We start from the raw sequence: 21,295 nt of genomic DNA on the forward strand, positions 1-21,295 counted from the left end.
CAGCTTATGATTATAGCCATTATCATGTTCATATTACAGTTAATTATTTCCTTAATCTAAAGAGACTTTAATGGACTTGAGTCTTTCATTATGCAGTAGCCACTTTGAGCTTTGCTGTGTCTCATGGTCTTTTTTTTTTTTTTTTTTGCTCATGTACGGTTTATATGCTGACACAGACATCACCAGTGGCTCCCAGAGCAAACAGGCTTGCAGGCCTGATAAATTGAGCAGTAAATTGGTAGATGTGAGGGCCAATTAGTGGGATGGAGCTGTGCAGAGAGTGTGGTAACATCTCAGGAGGTAATGTGTGTGTGTGTGTGTGTGTGTGTCTCCTTTTGTGGTGATCTGCACCCACTGATAACCTCCAAGTGCGACAGCCGTGGAACTACATCTAAAGCTTTACTATGGCCGTCTCAGGTCACACTGACTTTATTAGCAGAGAGCCTGGGCACCGGACACAACGTGCTGTTATAGCAGATTCAACAGTGGTGCGAAACTGATTTCAGATCAGCGTTAAGACGTGCCACGGTTCTGCCAAGTTGGCACAGTGCCACCCTGTGGCGGGCACTCTTTTCACCTAATATAACACACTTCCTGTTGACCTTGAGGATCCATCTGCTACTTGGTTTGAGTTCTGTAGCCGCCCCCCTCCACGCCAGTCGCCCGCCAGCACTGTCCCCAGTGCTTCTGCAGCTACCTCCTGATAAGACATTTTATTCCGGGAAACATTTGTCCTTGAGGCTGTGATGCTGAAGGTGGCTTGGTGTGCAAGAAAAAGAACGCCACCACTTTGAGTTGAGCGAGAAATATGCACGCATTACGCCCTTCCTGTCATGTGTTACGCCCCCTTCCTGTCATGTGTTACACCATTTCCTGTCATGTTATACCCCCTTCCTGTCACGTGTGACACCCTTTTCCTGTCCAGCGGCTGCTGGGTCCTTTATGCAACCGTTCGGTACTACCGTTGTGAGATACAACTGTGGCCCTGTCGAACTCAGCCATAGACACGCCCTCACAGCCATAGACACGCCCTCACGGACATAGACATGCCCTCACAGTAAAATCATATGTGCCCCTGCTTATAGGTCATGTCAGAGGACAGCTGAAGCTGAGATTGAGGGGATCTCCGCCCACCCTACCCCACGTGCACCCCTCACTGGGTTGTTAATGAACTCAGCCCCCACACCCCCCCCTCCATCGCCCACTCCTCAATGGGGCCCCAGGTCTTCGGTTTCACCTGGAGCTCTGAGGAGTGTGCGTGCCGCCCCCAAGTGCCAAGCACATTACCAGCCCCATCTGGTGCCCCTGTGCTCCATGCCAGGGGCTGCCAGCCCTGCCAGGAGAGGGTCACATGTTAGCTCCGCTTCCGGCCTGCCGTCACCCCGGCAACACTGGACGCAGGCCCACGCCCTGTGGAGGGAAGCCTGAAGGACCAACTGCACGTGTCCAACCTAAACCTGCAGACACAACAAAGGACAAAGACATCCAACGATTGTGCATTATTTTCTCCCCTTTTCCAGGATTTGTGATTTCATTCAGCAGTTTTTCAGACTTACTTACACAATTCTCAGTAAGGGAAAGTCTACTGGGTTTTTTCTGTGCCGTCGACAAAACTCAAAATACTTTTTACTGCGCAGTTTTACTGCGCTTGACTCTCGTTATGAAGTCCTTAGTCACCTTTTGCAAAACACGTCACACCGTCCCGATTCCAGAAGCAGAGGTGTCATGGTGATTCATGGCTGTCTCATGCCATGTTTTGGTAAGACCTACAGTTAAGGATCAGAGCTTTTCCCCACATGTCTGGCATCGTGCCAGGTAATTAGCCAAATTCATCCGAATGTTACGTCTTATGTTGAATATGACGCGAAGAGGCTTAAAAGATATAAGGCTTGATGGCAGAAGGTTGGGGAAACACTGGGACAGGGAGAAACAGAGTAGAGGATGACAAGGATCAAAGGATTGAAGAGGAGGCTGTTGCCTGGCTACACTAGTTGAAAATCTCCTCAAGCTTTGCAGGTCTAGAGTCTGGGTATAATTATTATTGTATTATTTATTAGATTATGTCATATATGACGACATCTACACATTTTCGTTTCGTATGTGTTACAGCAAAGACACTTTTTTAACGCAGCATGAATTTAAGAATTTTTTAAGTTTTATAACAGCAATGGTGATCGTGACCCTCCTTCACGTCCTGGTATAGATAAAAGAACATTCAATAATTAAATGATCAAATACCCTTGAACTTTCTGTTTATTGTCTTTATGGATGGAGGTCACAGCAGTGACAGCTGGGTTCTTAGTGTATCAGGGCAATGTGAAAACACAGTCTGATATAGACGTTCGCATGACAAATGTGTCAGAAATTTGGGTGTGAATGTTTTATTTTGAGAGCACTCGTGGGTTTGAAGTCCATGTTTTGTTTATCACACAATATATGAGGTTTAGGACACAGTATTCCCCGGAGTAGAGGCGGAACTTCCATTAAGCCCCTAGACTGGTCCAAGTTAATCGATTAAGTCCCTACACTCGTCTGGGTTAGTCGTTTAATCCCTTACACTGGTCCAGTTTAGGCCCATACACTCGTCCGGTTTAGTCATTTAATCCCCTGCAGTGGCCCGGGTTAGTTGATTAAGACCCTACATTGGTCCAGGTTAGTCGATTAAGCCCCTACACTGGTCCAGGTTAGTCGTTTAATCCCCTGCAGTGGCCCGGTTTAGTTGCTTAATCCCCTGCAGTGGTCCGGTTTAGTCGTTTAATCCCCTGCAGTGGCCCGGGTTAGTCGATTAAGCCCCTACACTGGTCCAGGTTAGTCGTTTATTCCCCTGCAGTGGCCCGGTTTAGTCGTTTAATCCCCTGCAGTGGCCCGGTTTAGGCGTTTAATCCCCTGCAGTGGCCCGGGTTAGTTGATTAAGACCTTACACTGGTCCAGGTTAGTCGTTTAATCCCCTACGCTGGTCCAGGTTAGTCGTTTAATCCCCTGCAATGGCCCGGTTTAGTTGCTTAATCCCCTGCAGTGGTCCGGTTTAGTCGTTTAATCCCCTGCAGTGGCCCGGGTTAGTCGATTAAGCCCCTACACTGGTCCAGGTTAGTCGTTTATTCCCCTGCAGTGGCCCGGTTTAGGCGTTTAATCCCCTGCAGTGGCCCGGGTTAGTTGATTAAGCCCTTACACTGGTCCAGGTTAGTCGTTTAATCCCCTACGCTGGTCCAGGTTAGTCGTTTAATCCCCTGCAGTGGCCCGGGTTAGTCAATTAAGCCCCTACACTGGTCCAGGTTAGTCGATTAAGATGCTACGCTGGTCCAGGTTAGTCATTTAATCCCCTGCAGTGGCCCGGGTTAGTCAATTAAGACCCTACACTGGTCCGGTTTAGTCGTTTAATCCCCTACACTGGTCCAGGTTAGTCGATTAAGCCCCTACACTGGTCCAGGTTAGTCGATTAAGCCCCTGCAGTGGTCCGGGTTAGTCAATTAAGACCCTACACTGGTCCGGTTTAGTCGTTTAATCCCCTGCAGTGGTCCGGTTTAGTTGTTTAATCCCCTGCAGTGGCCCGGTTTAGTCGTTTAATCCCCTGCAGTGGCCCGGGTTAGTCGATTAAGCCCCTATACTGGTCCAGGTTAGTCGTTTATTCCCCTTCAGTGGCCTGGTTTAGTCATTTAATCCCCTGCAGTGGCCCGGGTTAGTTGATTAAGCCCCTACACTGGTCCAGGTTAGTCGTTTAAGCCCCTACACTGGTCCAGGTTAGTCATTTAATCCCCTGCAGTGACCCGGGTTAGTCGTTTAAGGCCCTACACTGGTCTGGTTTAGTCGTTTAATCCCCTGCAGTGGCCCAGGTTAGTCGATTAAGAGCCTACACTGGTCCGGTTTAGTCATTTAATCCCCTACACTGGTCCAGATAAATTGATTAAGCCCCTACACTGATCCAGGTTAGTCGTTTAAGCCCCTACACTGGTCCAGGTTAGTCGATTAAGACCCTACACTGGTCCAGGTTAGTTGTTTAATCCCCTACACTGGTCCAGGTTAGTCGTTTAATCCCCTACACTGGCCAGACTATGCGTTTAATCCCCTACACTGGTCCAGGTTAGTCGATTAATCCCCTACACTGGTCCAGGTTAGTCGTTTTATCCCCCACACTGGTTCAGGTTAGTCGTTTAATCCCCTACACTGGCCAGGTTAGTCGATTAAGCCCCTACACTGGTCCAGGTTAGTCGATTAATCCCCTACACTGGTCCAGTTTAGTCGTTTAAGCCCCTACACTGGTCCAGGTTAGTTGATTAAGACCCTACACTGGTCCAGGTTAGTCGTTTTATCCCCCACACTGGCCAGGGTTAGTTGTGCTGCTCATCTCTCCACTCTGCTCTTAATTAACCTTTTGTTTCAGCACAGCGCCTCCCCTTATTATGGCCTCTGCCCTCAGCCTGCAAAAGAACTCTAATAGGTCACATAGGGAGCCCTGGCCTCTGGATGTGGTTTTTGTATGTGTGTGTGTGTGTGTGTGTGTGAGAGAGAGAGAGAGAGAGAGAGAGAGAGAGAGAGAGAGAGAGAGGGAAAGGCAAAGAGAGGGAAAGGCAGAGAGAGAGAGGGAGAGAGAGAGGGGGAGAGAGAGAGAGAGGGAGAGGGAGAGAGAAAGGCAGAGAGAGAGAGAGAGAGGGAAAGGCAGAGAGAGAGAAAGAAGGAGAGAGAGGAAGAGAGAGAGAAAGAGAGAGAGAGAGAGGGAAACGTACCAAATCTCATAACAAAATCAAGAGATGAAGGTATACATGAAGAATTTCTGAGGTTTGGGTCCTTAAAAAATTCTCCTTTTGTCTGCTCTACTTTTCTTATAGACAGAGTTTCTTTAAAACGATGACCTGTGAAGCTTGTGTTCTTTCACATTGCAATAAGGCACTGCTGCAAAGAAGCTTTAAAGAGAGATAGAGACAGAGAGAGAGAGGAAGGAAAACTCTAGATCCGTCTTATCCTCAGGGGAAAGGAGGCTGAGACATTGAGACACCATGTTCAGAGACCCAAACGTCTGAGGAGAAAAACAATAAATAACACATATATAACAAAAAGGGTCAACCAAAGACGTCAGTCTCTTGACTGCATCGCTCATTTCTGAGAGATGTAGAGAACACTTGAAAGGGCCGATGTTAGCGGTTAATCGAATCAGGGCAGTTTTAGCTGGTAATGCAATAACCATGGCAATGCAAGAGCAGATGTTTCATTCTCCTTCAAGTCTTTTGAAAACTGCTCAGTAAATAACAGCGGAAAGCAACTTTGAGATGAAAGCAGTTCTGATTGGCACAGAATGCGTTTCTCTGTGCTGGGATTGGCTCAGAAGGTATTTCTCTGTGCTGGGATTTGTTCAAAAGGTATTTCTCTGTGCTGGGATTGGCTCAGTACTCTGACCACAGACCTTTCTCTGATGGCATTGGCTCAGAACTCTGACCACAGACCTTTCTCTGTGCTTGGATTGGCTCAGAACTGTGACCACAGACCTTTCTCTGTGCTGGGATCAGCTCAGAACTCTGACCACAGACCTTTCTCTGTGCTGGGATCAGCTAAGAACTCTGACCACAGACCTTTCTCTGTGCTGGGATCAGCTCAGAACTCTGACCACAGACCTTTCTCTGTGCTGGGATCAGCTCAGAACTGTGACCACAGACCTTTCTCTGTGCTGGGATCAGCTCAGAACTGTGACCACAGACCTTTCTCTGTGCTGGGATCAGCTCAGAACTGTGACCACAGACCTTTCTCTGTGCTGGGATCAGCTCAGAACTGTGACCACAGACCTTTCTCTGTGCTGGGATCAGCTCAGAACTCTGACCACAGACCTTTCTCTGTGCTGGGATCAGCTCAGAACTGTGACCACAGACCTTTCTTTGTGCTGGGACTGTCCGTGCTCTGCCAAGTGAAACTGGTGTTCTCACCAGTTCATCGTCTTTTTGACTCCAGCCAGATGTGCGTTCCCTCTGGTCCATGCTGCTGGAACTGGGCTACAGGGAATGTTGTTATTTCTGAAAGTAGCATCGATCACAGGCCGACCAGCCAGCAGAACTGATTTGTGTTTAACAGACCCGTTCTCTCTGATCAGCGCAGCCTTGGCCCATGATGAAGACAGGTGTTCTATTAATGAGAGAGAGAGAGAGTGAGAGAGCAAATGTGTGTGTGAGAGAGAGAGAGAGAGACAGAGAGAGAGAGAGAGAGAGAGAGAAAGAGAGAGTCATAACAACTCAGACATTATGCTCCAGACACCCTGTGGGGATCGCATATTTTAACATTGATCTGATGGTGATGTGTATGGACAGGGAATGATTCAGTAATACGAATGATTCAGTAATACGAATGATTCAGTAATACGAATTTGGCCATGAGTTGTTTACAAGGCAGTTTGTTTGTGTAGTACGGTGAAGGATTTGGATCTGAGAGAGACAAATGGAGAAATATTGAGTGTAACTTCTGTGTGTGTGTGTGTGTGTGTGTGTGTGTGTGTGCATGTGTGTACGCACGTGTGTGTGAGACTTTGTCTGATTAACTTACTTACTCGAGTGTTTGAGTTATCATGCATGTAGACCTACTGCTTCTTGTACCAGTGTGAGAAGTCCAACTCCGATTAAGTAATGCCTTAAAGAGAGATCATGACGTCCCACAGCAGGACACACTGGGCCAACCTGAACATAATCTGTCACAGAAGACACTTTTGAATCCGCTTGGTTTAAACAGCTTAGGTATGTGACTTTATATGAACTGTGTGTGTGTGTGTGTGTGGGTGTGTGTGTCTGTGTGTGGAATGGTTCCATTGGATGACTGAGCCTACACACAGGCGGGCAATGACTCATATCGATTTAATCTCCCGTCTCACAGCTGCTACCAAATCACTTCTGACAAAACATGGTGCAGGAAAATCCCAGGACCTTAGCCCCACCTCCCTGCCTAGACCCTCCCGGTGGGGGCCACAAAACTCGTAAGAACAGATAAACACAGTGGAGGCCACAACACTCGTAAGAACAGATAAACACAGTGGGGGCCACAACACTCATATGAATAGATAAACAGTGTTGGGGCCACAACACTCATATGAACAGATAAACAGAGTAGAGGCCACAACACTCATATGAACAGATAAACAGTGTTGGGGCCACAACACTCGTATGAACAGATAAACAGTGTTGGGGCCACCACACTCATATGAATAGATAAACAGTGTTGGGGCCACCAAAGGCTTTCTGAGAGGTAATCATGATCTCACCTCACTCTAATGCAATGTACTCTATACCACAACTCACAAAGAGGCAGATCCTCTCTCTCTTGCTCTCGCTGTATTTCCTTTTTCAGTTTTAGCTGTTTATTTTCTCTTCCTCTGTGTCTCTGCCTCCCTCCTTCTCCCTCCCTCTCTCTCTCTTTCACAGCCTTCTCTTTGCACAGGCTGCAGTGAAGCAGTGGTAATTAAACCTCCCCTCTGTCTGTCTCTCTCTGTCTGTCTCTCTCTGCAGTCCTTTCTCACTACAGTGAGCACTCTGTTTGGCTCTCCGCTTCGGCTCTCTCGCTGGGTCGTTTAACCGCGCTCTCTGCTAAACTCCCAGCCTGTTTGTTTACATCCACTCATTTTCTTGAGTATAATTAATGGTGAGCCATGCGTTTTCATTTGGCCTAACTGTCTTGAAAATTTAGATAATACACTGTGATTTATGTGCAAAGTTGAATGTAAGTACCATTGGTATACTTCCAGAACATACACACACACACCCCCGCCACACACACACACACACACACACACACACACACTCCCAGTGACCCCTCAGACCCCTGCATCTGACCTCACAAGCTTCAGCTTTCTCAGTGATGTTGTCAAAGAGACTTCCTTAGCTGTGCATTTATCTGACATTGTTGCCATGATGATTTGAGTTATCCACCTTCTGGACTCCTCTGCTCAGCCTGCCTATCACTGTCCCAAGTCACAGTTAATTGCGTTTTAATAGATGACTAACGCAGGCTCATTAATCGTTAGAGGTTCTTTAAGGACATGCCTGTATCCGCATGGCCAGGATAGAGGACAGCTCTTATAAATTCCGGCACGGGCCGGGTCAACAGCGTCCATTCTCACCTTTGACCTCCAGGGTGGTCCTGTGGTATGTGTGATGGGTACTGTGTGTCTTTTTCTGTTTATTTGGGCATACTTGTGAAGTTCTGTGCATAGATGTGTGCAATATTGAAACTTTTTTGCCTCAGTATGTGTGTGTGTATGTGTGTGCACTTTGAATGTTGCCCAATACAAAATTGGATGCCATGGACTAAAGTATTGTCTGTCTTGCTCAGCAAGCTCAGAGGGTCTTTTGTGGCATTGTTTATATCCAATTCTGCCCCCCTCACTTATCCCGGATTACACTTGCTTGCTGGGGGAAGATTTAGTGCAACTGAGGAAAAGGGAGGGCATCCCCCCTCATCTCCTGAGATCCTCCACTGTGAGCTTGGGAGCTACAGCAGCGTGAAAGCCTCCTCATACTGCCTCTCCGTAATAAGAGTCTGATTAACATTTCTCCTTGAATCCTTTGCAGAGATCACAGGGACAGGGCCTCCTGTGTGCATGGAAACCGCCATAATCCTGACAGGCACTAAAGTGTTATTGTTTCAATAATCATCCCTAACTGAAGTCTGATCATCCTGGATCAGAAAGGGCCTGCAGGACAGAAGCAACTCTACGTGCACATGCCACATTAGTCCAGGAGTACAACACATCAGTCCAGGAGTACATCACATTGGTGTAGAGGTACAGTACATCAATCCAGTAATATGCCACATCAGTCCAGGAGTACATCACATTGGTGTAGAGGTACAGTACATCAATCCAGTAATATGCCACATCAGTCCAGGAGTACATCACATTGGTGTAGAAGTACAGTACATCAATCCAGTAATATGCCACATCAGTCCAGGAGTACAGCACATCAGTCTAGGAGTATAGCACATCAGTCCGGGAGTACAGCACATCAGTCCAGGAGTACAGCATGAGGCCACACAAAACTCTGGGTTATCCAGACTCGTCTGAACACAAGTCTTTTTGTGGTTTGTTCAAACACATTTTTTAAAAAGAGAAAAAGTTCATAAATAAAAAAGGCAGTGAACTTTGAGATACTAACCTTTGATCAAGCTGAAGCTCAGAGAAGTTGATTATATAACACAAAAAGACAGATGCATCTGGTGGAGTTCTAGGACTGTGTGTTTGTGATTTGTGCATTACAGAAATGTTGGAGCAACTAAACATCGCGTCTAATAATTAGCCTAAGGACTAACCGAAACTTCCAAAGGACGTGTCACTTTTTTCATACCTTTCAAGCGTTGGGTTAGAGCGGCTCTGTCCCTACCAAAGAACCCTCTGAGCCATTTCTGCTGCTTAGTACCGCGAGACCCGAGCTGATTGGGTGTATTCAGAGCCTTCCCGCTGCCGATTGGTCAACCCAATGATTTCCAGCAGCAGTTCAGGCTCGTGCCCTGTCTTCTCAAATCCAGCACACTTGATTCAGCTCCATTAAATGTGCTGGATGTGTCAGGGTGCCCTAAATGCTGAGGTTCAGACAGCAAGCCATGTAGCCCTCTTACGCTGATTTTGGTTTCTCTCCTTTTGTGCATGTTTACCGCATGTTCTTAGTCGTTAGATTTAGCAGTTTTTCAACTGCTTAATGTTTTCTCTAACCCAGTCAGAGCGAACTCAGATCTTTGTAATCAATCAGAATGCTTGTAGACTTGTACAAGGAGATGAAAGCGTTGCTGTTTCGATGAAAGCGCGAGCTGCATTGGCCCAGACCTCATGACCAAGCTGGCTCTTCCAGCTCCCCGTGCGCACACCTCCTGCTGGGCATCGACCGTCTTTGTGGAGCAGCAGAAAATGTGTTTAAAACCTCAGCGAGTAAGTTGCGTCACACAGCGCGAACCACCCTCGAAATCAGCAGGAGTGAGTGTGACCTTAGAACCCAGCACAGACTTTAGAGGAGTGAACGTGACCTTTGAACTCAGCACAGACATGAGACAGGAGAGCGTGACCTACCAACTCAGCACAGGCATTAAAGGAGAGAGTGTGACCTTAGAACCCACCACAGACAGCAGCGAGTGGGAGAGAGCAGTGACCGTGTAACGTCTGCGTGTCCAGCGTCTCTCTCTCTCTATCTCTCTCTCTCTCTCTCTCTCTCTCTCTCTCTCTCTCTCTAACACATACACACTAAGATCACACGAGCATGCCCCATCGTTCCAGCAGCATTTACGCCCCCGAGTGAGCGACTGTGATGGTGCGGTTGTATCCCCTCTCCACTAAACCCAGATCCACTTTGAAGTGGTCCTCCTCTCCAGACACAGACACTGAGGTGTCCCAGTGGCATGAAAGGTGCACCTAAGGTTCATACACCTTGTTCTGAGCCGTGGACACAAAGTGGATACGCGGACCCTCCACTTTTTGTGCTCTTATTGGAGTTACGCGGACTGCATGACTTTAACGGTGGCGATGGTGCTGATGTCATTTAACTTTAGCTTGGTTTGTTTTGTTTTTTAATGTACCAAGTTGGGTGAAGGTGCTTTCTTTGTTTCTTTTTTATTTTGCAATAAAACATTCAGAGACATTCAGAGACATGCAGAGACATGCAGAGACATTCCTCACTCACCTTGAAAACCCCGGAAATGCCATGCGTTCTTCAGAATTGCCCGGAACCATCCTATGGGGCGTGCATGCGCACAGCCCCCCCGCCGTGGGAAGCCATTTCAGGGTCATCCATGATCAGATGGCTGCCTCCTCCCTTCCACCCGCCCTACAGCTCAAGGCCCTGCCCAGAGGGCGGAGTTAGAGGAGGAGCCGCCGTGCCCCCCCCACCCCCCACCAGATACAAGCGCTCTCCGGCGAAAAGGCCTCTGCGTCATGGGCCACGCACTCTAATCAGTTATACATGCTCAAATCAGTTACGCGCACTCAAATCAATTACACATGTTGTTTGTTCCTCTAGAAAATCGATGTGCACAGTCTTGATTTGGAGGGGAATGCGACCATTGTGCACAATCACCTCACAGGACAGACCCCTCCCAACCATCTTAATTATAGCACCCATCGCCCCATTTGTACAGGATCCGGTGTGACCATAATACTGCTGCAACCCTGAAACCCCCACGTGTCCCCTGAACTCCAAGGAAGACCCTTTTACCGTGTTTATAGTACACAGTGACAATACAGCCGCCCATAACCGAGCCTGTCACCTCTTGGTCAGCTGCCGTCCCATCAGCCCCTGCAATGCTGTCATTCCCAGGGCCTGATGTATCTGGAAGAGCGGAGACTGGTACACCGAGACCTGGCAGCCAGGAACGTGCTCGTCAAGTCCCCCAACCACATCAAGATCACGGACTTCGGGCTGGCACGGCTGCTGGACGGAGACGAGAAGGAATACAACGCGGACGGAGGAAAGGTCAGTGCCCTCTGCCGTCTGCCTCGGGCATTAGCGGTTGCGCCCAGCACCTGACAACAAAACGACTTAATGTGATGTTGTTGAGGCCGAGCGACGAAGCGCGGTCAGTGCTCATCCCTTGACGGCCTCATCGTTTTGAGAACACAGCCAGCCAGGGCGGGTTCATTTACTGCCAGATTTGCCAAGCTGGCTACACAGTCCACTTGTAAATTAGCCGTCCCACAAGAGAGTTGTCCCCATAGGGTTATTCTCCTATCCATACTCCCCTATCCATATTCACCCTGGACCGCGCCCTTTCATCAACTCTTTCCCTCTCTCTCTCTCTTTCTCTCTCCCTTTTCCACACACACCCCACGTTCCACCCTTGTACACCCCTCTGCCTCCGTCGCCGCATCCTTTCCCGAGCACCCCGTCAGCCGGCACACAGACCTGTCCCGCACCCCCACCCGGACCCCCGCGGGCCGGTCCACAGAGCTGACCTGGCCGATCCAACCTTTCCGTTTAGCCTTAACTGTCTCTAATTCTGATTCAGGCATGTTTGCTCTCTCCGAGGGGCGGCCTCAGAGTTAAGCCCGTTTCTAGGGAGCCAAGCTAAGCCCGTTTCTAGGGAGCCACGCAGACGCACAGGCCGACCCGTTTGTTGCGTTCCGGGGGGAGTTCTCACTTCTCCAGCTGCTCTTGGTTGCACGGTGGAGTTTTAGGCCATCATTTTCCTGCAGAGCCCCTGCATACTATCGAAGTATCAGAGGAAGAGGGATGTGATAAACAAGCAGTCTAATCTGGCGTCATCTTAACACCAAGTTAGGACTGTTTTACACTGCACAGACCTGCTTTTCAAACTACTGTTTTATGTACTGTGTAACCGAGGAAATTAAGAAAATTGAGAAATAAAAGTTGTGCATCAGTGAAATCCTTGACAATTCCGCAAACACAGAACCCACTGGTTTTTTTTTACCAGATGCCGATAAAATGGATGGCCCTGGAGTGCATCCACTACAGGAAGTTCACCCACCAGAGCGACGTCTGGAGCTATGGTAAGATGGAGCTATGGTAAGATGGACTCACTTTGAGACACCATCATCTCCACCTTCAGCCATCTCTGTAGAAGCCGGGCCTCCATGAGCCTTCACCGAGCCAAGCGCAGTCAGGAGGAAATGGGCCTCATTTGTGTGGTGCTTTGGCATTTCAGGGGTGACCATCTGGGAGCTGATGACGTTCGGGGGGAAGCCGTATGACGGGATCCCCACGCGGGAGATTCCAGACCTGCTGGAGAAGGGCGAGCGACTCCCGCAGCCCCCCATCTGTACCATCGACGTCTACATGGTCATGGTGAAATGTAGGTCCCACCCCCACCATCACCATCACCCGACCCACCACCCATCACTCCCACCCACTACCAATCACATGCACCAACCACCCATCACCCCAACCCACCCCCACCCATCACTCCCACCCACTACCAATCACACGCACCAACCACCCATCACCCCGACCCACCCCCACCCATCACTCCCACCCACTACCAATCACACGCACCAACCACCCATCATGCCCACCAACCACCCATCACCCCAACCCACCCCCACCCATCACTCCCACCCACTACTAATCACACGCACCAACCACCCATCACGCCCACCCACTACCCATCACACCCACCCACTACCCACCACAGCTACCAACCACCCATCACCCCACCCACCACCCATCACCCCACCAACCACCCACCACCCATCACAAACCAACCCACCACCCATCACACTCACCCACCTTCCGCTCAGGGAGGCAGGCGCCTCCTAATCTTTAAGTCAGTTTTAATATCACGAACACCTCACTAAAATAACAAATAATTAGAACTGAACAAACATAAAAGGCACTCCTAAAAAATGAATGAATCCCTCCTCATCTGAAAACTGGAGCTGACGTTTACTCTGACATGCTGATGTTTCTTGAAGGTTATAACACACGGCTGGTGTGCAGTCCTCAGCTCATTCTAAAAACAATTAGGCTTAGCTAGGGTTAACTAGGGTTAGTTGTGGTCAGTTAGGGTTAACTAGGGTTAGTTGGGGTCAGCTAGGGTTAACTAGGGTTAGTTGTGGTCAGTTAGGGTTAACTAGGGTTAGTTGTGGTCAGTTAGGGTTAACTAGGGTTAGTTGTGGTCAGTTAGGATTAACGGGTTATGGTTATGTACTGTGTAGCATGTTTCAGTAGTCTACTGCAAAGTATATTTGAAAATCAGCATTACTATGTATTATATTTCTACTACATATGTGCTGTGTAGTCTATTTTTAGTCTAGCATAGTATGTAGTTTGTGTGTGCTGCTCTGCGGCAGATGGAGATCGTGTGGAAATGACGAGTGACTGGCTGTGGCGAACAGTGGGTAGTGCGGGACAGGGGTCAATCTGTACTAGGAACAGTGGGTAGTGCGGGACAGGGGTCAATCTGTACTAGGAACAGTGGGTAGTGCGGGACAGGGGTCAATCTGTACTAGGAACAGTGGGTAGTGCGGGACAGGGGTCAATCTGTACTAGGAACAGTGGGTAGTGCGGGACAGGGGTCTATCTGTACTAGGAACAGTGGGTAGTGCGGGACAGGGGTCAATCTGTACTAGGAACAGTGGGTAGTGCGGGACAGGGGTCAATCTGTACTAGGAACAGTGGGTAGTGCGGGACAGGGGTCAATCTGTACTAGGAACAGTGGGTAGTGCGGGACAGGGGTCAATCTGTACTAGGAACAGTGGGTAGTGCGGGACAGGGGTCAATCTGTACTAGGAACAGTGGGTAGTGCGGGACGGGGGTCAATATGTACTAGGAACAGTGGGTAGTGTGGGACAGGGGTCAATCTGTACTAGGAACAGTGGGTAGTGCGGGACAGGGGTCAATCTGTACTAGGAACAGTGGGTAGTGCGGGACAGGGGTCAATCTGTACTAGGAACAGTGGGTAGTGCGGGGCAGAGGTCATTCAGTGGGAAGTGTGGAACTGGGGTCATTCTGTACTAGGAACAGTGGGTAGTGCGGGGCAGAGGTCATTCTGTAGTATGGAGAGCCAGTGACAGTCCCGTTCACCTAGAAAACACACTCCTACTGTTCTTTCATGCTCTGCCCAGAATGTGTGTGTGTGTGTGTGTGTGTGTGTGTGTGTGTGTGTGTGTGTGTGAGAGAGAAAGAGAATGACAACACCTGGCCCACACATTCCTCATGCCATGTTCTAGTGCCAAGAAGCCCTGTACCGGACACATACCCACACACACACAAACAAACACACACACAAACACACAGACACACACAACACACAAAGCCACCATCTACCAAGGTCACCACAATAACCTCTACACTCTGCACTCTGGCTTATAGATATCACATCCCAGCTTCAGTCATACACGTTGGACATTATTACTGTCATTACACATATTAAGGCGTGCATGTGTTTTTGAAGCTACTGCCACACTACTTCACCGCCATGCCGAATGTCGCGAGGCCGATCATGTCAGGTGTTAAGCTCAGTTTTGCAGGTGATGGCGTCAGCAGAGCTAAGAATTCAGCCTCCATTGCTGGGACCGAGAGTATGGCAGGCATGTCAAATGGGGCACGGCCCGTTTTTCCGGAAAGGGTCAAAGAAACCATGAACGGCGACGAGGCAAGACTTATTAGTTTTTGTCTTTGCACGTGGTGTTCACGAGTCATCAGAAGAGCGCAAACTGCACACAGCACTGCAGGAGCTTGTCGTGGGTCGTTAGGAATCCGCACGGCAAGCCAAGTGTTTGTCGTCCCCCCCCCCCCCCCCCAATTACCAAAAGCACTGCTCGTCGTTTCAGAAGTGACAGAGTGATCTGCGTTTCTTGGCAGCGAAACCACGCCTTGCCAAAAATCAAATCAAAGCAGAGAAAAGGAGCGACATCAAGGAAGGAGCGAGTTTTGCATGATGGGGACTCCGGCGTACGGGCGGGGTGTGACAGTGCATGATGGGGAGCTGAGCTCTGTGCTTTTCCGCAGGCTGGATGATCGATGCGGACAGCAGGCCCAAGTTCAAGGAGCTGGCAGCAGAGTTCAGCAGGATGGCCCGCGATCCCCAGCGCTACCTGGTCATCCAGGTAACACGCTCGCCGCAAACACATGCCGCCGACACGCCGACGGTAAAAAGGAAGATGACACAGTTTTGAGTTTGTTGCCAGGCTACTCACACTTTCATCTGTTTCATCTGTGCCGTGGTAGTTCTAGACCGGTGATACCACAACAGGCATTAGGTAGGCAGGCCAATTAAATAAGTGGCCAATTAAATTAATATGTTGCAGTTAAAGTATGAACAGAGTCTACATCGTGTGCATCGTGAGAATACAGAAAGGTCAATTCATAGTGTCTTATCCCAGAGTAAACTCCCAGCTCCAGGGATCCGCTGCTTGAGATTTTTCCTGCTCAAACATACCGAGTCATACCACTGCATAATTAAGGCGGGGGCATGCCCAGGGTCTGGGGACTCTGTCCTCATTGGGAGGGGTCAGGGTGTCCCTGTCCTGTGAAGACCGTGTCCACTCCAGCTCTCAGCTCTCTATTCCGGGTGTTCCTTGTTCTAGGGTTGCTTGGCTCAGGGTCGCTCGGAGCTGGAATAAGGTAGAACAGCTGTCCGCCTGGACTAGGAATCCTCATGACGGAGAACTCTGTATGTTCGCCGTTTGTTTGATGATGATGATGATGATGATGATGGTTATCTTCCTCAGGGCGATGACCGGATGAAGCTGCCCAGTCCCAACGACAGTAAGTTCTTCCAGAGTCTGCTCGACGAGGAGGAGCTGGAGGACTTGATGGATGCCGAAGAGTACCTGGTGCCGCACACCTTCGCCGCGCCCCCCCTGACGTACACCACCCGATCCAGGGTCGACTCCAACCGGGTGAGGCGCCCGGCCGCTGCACCCGGCGGCCATTTGTGTCAGGCCGCCAGTGATCATCCTTCTTGGTGACCCCTCCTTGGGATCTCGCCCTCAGCCCCCGAAACCTTCACTGCTGAGCCAGACAGTCATGAATTGTTGAGGGCCACAAGTGGATGGATCAGGCTGGGTGGATGAGAGTGGGAACTCCACTCCGCAGGCGCTCCACCCTTCCAGGGCCAATTGAAGGGTCATGCATCCACCCATTTCTGACGCGTTTTATACAACAGAAAACGCAAATACAGATCAGAGAAGGTAGATACAAGTTGTTTGGGGTTCGGTTTCTGTACGTTCTGACCTGTCTGGTACGCTACACTCAACCAAGAGATAAGACCGCTATTCTGAGGTGCTTTATTCTCGCATATCTTCATCTTGAAGTCTGAATGCTTGCTATCTGATCTGCTCCCGAGCGGGACCTCACACGCCTGCTTCGAGTGACGCGCGCGTAACCCACAAGCTGTGGCCATGGTCGAATACATGAATCCAATCAGGCTGAAATGAACAGGGCTTGTGCAGCTAATCTCGTTTGAGAAGGGAGCCTTTCCTCTGCGCACACACACACACACACACACACACACACACACACACACACACACACACTACCCTCTACGTGCATGAACTGGTCAGTTTGGCGCTTCATGTCGGAAGGAAATGTTCAATCCCCTGAGGTGTTTGAATAAATCATTGCTGAAATCTATATAAAATAAATTCTAAATATAAGGAGTATTTCAGCAAGAGTACAGGCATTTTATTACTGATTTAAGGAATCCAAAATGGTGCCCCGGGTGCCCTCATTATTCTGCTAAGTGAGTAACCTCAAACTGGCCTCCTTCAGAAGCCGGCAGGCGGAATTTTCTCTCCATGACAAATTTCAAGACAGTAACTCGGTCTTATAGTACTCTTTAGTGGGAAATACAAGAGGACCTCACAATGGAGCACACTCCAGTATTCAAATGTTTCACTCTCCTCCTGAAACAGACAAGATACCCTCTCTCTCTTTCTCTCTCTCTCCCTCTCTCTCTCTCTCTCTCTCTCTCTCTCTTTCTCTCTCTCTCTCTCTCCCTCTCTCTAACCCCCCCCCCCACACACACACACACACACACACAAACTTCAAATTGTAGGTCATTAAGCCAAAAATTTACATACTTTGGAAAACTCTTTAAATCCACTTGCAGTTTTCACGCATTCAGTCCTTTAACGTATTCATATATGCTTGCGTGTTGCCCAGGATTGAGTTGTGACCCATGTCTCTGCTCTCCCTGACGGTGGTCTTGGGTGTTCGTCTGCTGGTTTGGCAGGATGAAGCCCCTCTCTCGTGCGGTCATGCTGTCCACATTTCTCCATCGACCCACAAAGCCCCGAGGCACACGCTGGTCTCCAGGCCCGCCCTACAGTATGCGGATAAAAAGAGAACAAACCAAACCGAAAACTCATTGAACTGTTATTTTCAAACGAATTGTTGTTTGAAAATGCAAAAACTTCATGAAAACACAAAAAGGGTCGTCACCGCATTCCAAAATCGTTTGTTTGTTCCCACTTAAGGTGATGACCTTGGAAACCCATCACACTTCAGCAACCTCTCATCTGTAATGGCAGCAGTGCTCTGCTGTCTCTCCATGGTGACGGGGCATGGCTCCGCGTCACGTCTCTGGAGGCCCGTTCGTTATGAGGGCCGGTGTGTGTAAATAGCAGTGTCGTCACTCACGCGAAGGGGATGTTTGCTCATAGACAGCCAGGTCTTCTCAGGTGTTTACTCTGTATCCCAAGGCCTTTGGCTTAACTCTTTAACATCCATGATGTCACCAAGACAACCATGGAGATAGTGGATGCATTGTGCATGAGCGCATGGGTGGAGTGTGTGTTTGTATGTGTGTTTGTGTGTGTGTGTGTGTGTGTGTGTGTGTGTGTGTGTGTGTGTGTGTGTGTGTGTGTGTGTGCGTGTGTGTGGTGGGGGGGGTTCTAAATGTATTGGAATACAAATATTTTGTGTATTGTTGGGGCTTTTTTGCCTTTTAATTCTAGCCATGTTTACATATGGGGTACATAAATGTTTCCTCAGTTTTCCTTGGATGGATGGATGGAGGGTTTTGTTTGTTTGTTTCTTTGTTTATTTGTTACTTAGTCAGTGAATTTACCTTCAGAAAAAAAACACCTTTCTAATGCAGAAGACTTTACCAGCATTGATGTTGGAAGCACTTCAGTGCAAGACACACACCCGAGTGCTGAGGAAGCTGAAATGAGACGAGAGAAAAGCCCCTGTCCTATACGACCACACAAAGGCCGAGCCGACAAACGTGAACGATGACCTCAGCAGAGAGCGTGTGGCACACGCTAGTCTCCAGAAACATCTGCTCTGCCTGGATGAAAGTGCCCTATGACCCAGTGTGAGGTACTTCATTATGTCACAGTGGCAATGACCCAGATGACACGTTGCCATGGTAACCAGTTTATCAGCAACGAACACTGGGAACTTTGGGAATAGCCAAGTTGGTTTGCACATCGAAGTGAAACGTGTTTGCATTTGACTTGTGGAAAAAAGACTCCAGTCAGAATCCTTCATGAATTGACAAAGAGTCCCTGCTAACAAAGATGGTGAAAGCGAACACAACAAGCTCTGTGGAGTTGATGCTCAGAAGGAAAAGGACACCATGCTTTTAAAAAGCCATTTTGTCCATTTTGCAAATATTTGTCTTTTCATCTTCAAATACACACTCTCTGAAATGTGAATGAGTGTGCTTGTGTGTGTGTGTGTGTGTGTGTGTGTGTGTGTGTGTGTGTGCGCTTTTGTGTGTGTGTGTGTGTGTGTGTGTGTGTGTGTGTGTGTGTACGTGTGTGTGTGTGTTTGTATATGTGTGTGTGTGTGTGTGTGTGTGTGTGCGCTTTTGTGTGTGTGTGTGTGTTAGTGTGTGTGTGTGTATGTGTGTGTGTGTGTGTACGTGTGTGTGTGTTTGTATATGTGTGTGTGTGTGTGTGTGTGTGTGCGCTTTTGTGTGTGTGTGTGTGTTTGTGTGTGTGTGTGTGTGTGTGTGTACGTGTGTGTGTGTGTGTGTCTCTGTGTGTGTGTGTGTGTGTGTGTGTGTGTCTTCTCTCTCTTTTCCCACCTGCCTCAGTCCTTCGCTCTCATGCTGGAACATGCTAACCATGGGTGCCATTTTGCATTCTAGTGGCTGTTTTGTTTTGCTCTGAACTGGAGAGGACACAGAGGGCGCCGCAGGAATGCAGATGAGGGCCATCAATTCTTCCGCATCTCTCCGGAACACGTGTCTTTCCGCTGGAGTTTGCCGCCTAAACTCTGCTCGGGGAGAACACAGTAGAGGCAAAAACACAGAGCGGATCATAATATTAACTCAAATTCAGCTCATGCGTCTTCAGAGTGCTTAATGAGTGTTTTAAAAAATGAGAAAAAGAGAGTGCATTTTCTCACCCAAGCCTTTTTATATATATATAAAAACTCCTGACTTGCCCATGTACTGGACTGGGTCTGATGATGTCATATCTAGGATCTGGAGCCACTCCTCCATCTTACCTATGTTACTGCTCATGTTACCACTGGGACGACCTTTGTGTTGACCTCCCACATTCTATTTCTTCTTGTACAAACCCAGAGTAAATGAAAACATGAAAGAGCGAGACATCTTTATGGATGGATTTAAAGCGGCTTCTTTTACTCCGCACTGAGAATCCAAAAAGGATCGGCATTGGTGACTAGTGTCACTGTGTCATTTGCTCATGTGTCAGTCAAGTTCCTTTATGACACATTTCTAAAAAAAATACAACTGCCGTTTTGAACCGAGGATGGTGATGAAGACAGGAAAGAGCATCTTTATAAATGTGTGGGTCCAGACGGCGTGGAGAGATGTTAACTAAAAACAGTGATGACTACCAGACTGACGTTTATCCTAATCAGGTCCCCTGTTTAATTTCTAAGAGAAACCTTCTTTGTTTACTTTTCCTCCAGAACCAGTTTACATACTCCGATGGTAGTTTTGGTGTGGAGGACATGATGGCCACTGTCCCGAGGGTTATGGCTGTGTCCGCGGTCACCCCGGCCTGCTCCGCCTCTCAGGAGCAGTCCTTAGCGCAGCAGGGTGCCACGGCGCCCCCAGAGGATCCGCGTTGCAACGGCACCCTGAGGAAGCAGGTTTCAGCCAGGCTGAGCGTCGGAGAGGACAGCAGCAGCCAGCGCTACAGCACAGACCCCACCCTGCTGATGAGCGAGCGCGGGGCCAGAGGTGACAAGGACAGGGACGCATACACGTGTGGCAAGAAGGACAAGAACCCCACAGGTAATACACCACACCTGCACTACAGGTGAACCCCACAGGTAATACACCACACCTGCACTACAGGTGAACCCCACAGGTAATACACCACACCTGCACTACAGGTGAACCCCACAGGTAATACACCACACCTGCACTACAGGTGAACACCACAGGTAATACACCACACCTGCACTACAGGTGAACCCCACAGGTAATACACCATACCTGCACTACAGGTGAACCCCACAGGTAATACACCACACCTGCACTACAGGTGAACACCACAGGTAATACACCACACCTGCACTACAGGTGAACCCCACAGGTAATACACCATACCTGCACTACAGGTGAACCCCACAGGTAATACACCACACCTGCACTACAGGTAAAGACCACAGGTACGACACCACACCTGCACTACAGGTAAAGACCACAGGTACGACACCACACCTGCACTACAGGTAAAGACCACAGGTACGACACCACACCTGCACTACAGGTAAAGACCACAGGTAATACACCACACCTGCACTACAGGTAAAGACCACAGGTAATACACCACACCTGCACTACAGGTAAAGACCACAGGTAGTACACCACACCTGCACTACAGATAAAGACCACAGGTAATACACCACACCTGCACTACAGGTGAACCCCACAGGTAATACACCACACCTGCACTACA

The 21,295-nt window shown here is 48.9% G+C and overlaps 1 protein-coding gene across 8 annotated transcripts in view; it reads left to right on the forward strand.

Annotated features, from left to right (window-relative positions):
* Window positions 1–21,295, forward strand: part of erbb4b (erb-b2 receptor tyrosine kinase 4b) — a 240,489-nt gene that overhangs the window by 214,314 nt on the left and 4,880 nt on the right. For all 8 annotated transcript variants that reach the window (XR_014123368.1, XM_035520991.2, XM_081713214.1 and 5 more), the window contains 6 exons: window positions 11,262–11,417; window positions 12,376–12,451; window positions 12,607–12,753; window positions 15,411–15,508; window positions 16,133–16,303; window positions 20,298–20,625. Coding sequence is in view for 7 of the 8 variants with exons in the window: in XM_035520991.2 (XP_035376884.1) it covers window positions 11,262–11,417; window positions 12,376–12,451; window positions 12,607–12,753; window positions 15,411–15,508; window positions 16,133–16,303; window positions 20,298–20,625 (976 nt within the window). In the remaining variant the exon portion in view is untranslated. The remainder of the gene's footprint in view (window positions 1–11,261; window positions 11,418–12,375; window positions 12,452–12,606; window positions 12,754–15,410; window positions 15,509–16,132; window positions 16,304–20,297; window positions 20,626–21,295) is intronic.

This window comes from Electrophorus electricus, chromosome 4 (assembly GCF_041902795.1).
Source record: "Electrophorus electricus isolate QZ-2024a chromosome 4, ASM4190279v1, whole genome shotgun sequence".
Classification (NCBI taxonomy): Eukaryota; Metazoa; Chordata; class Actinopteri; order Gymnotiformes; family Gymnotidae; genus Electrophorus; species Electrophorus electricus.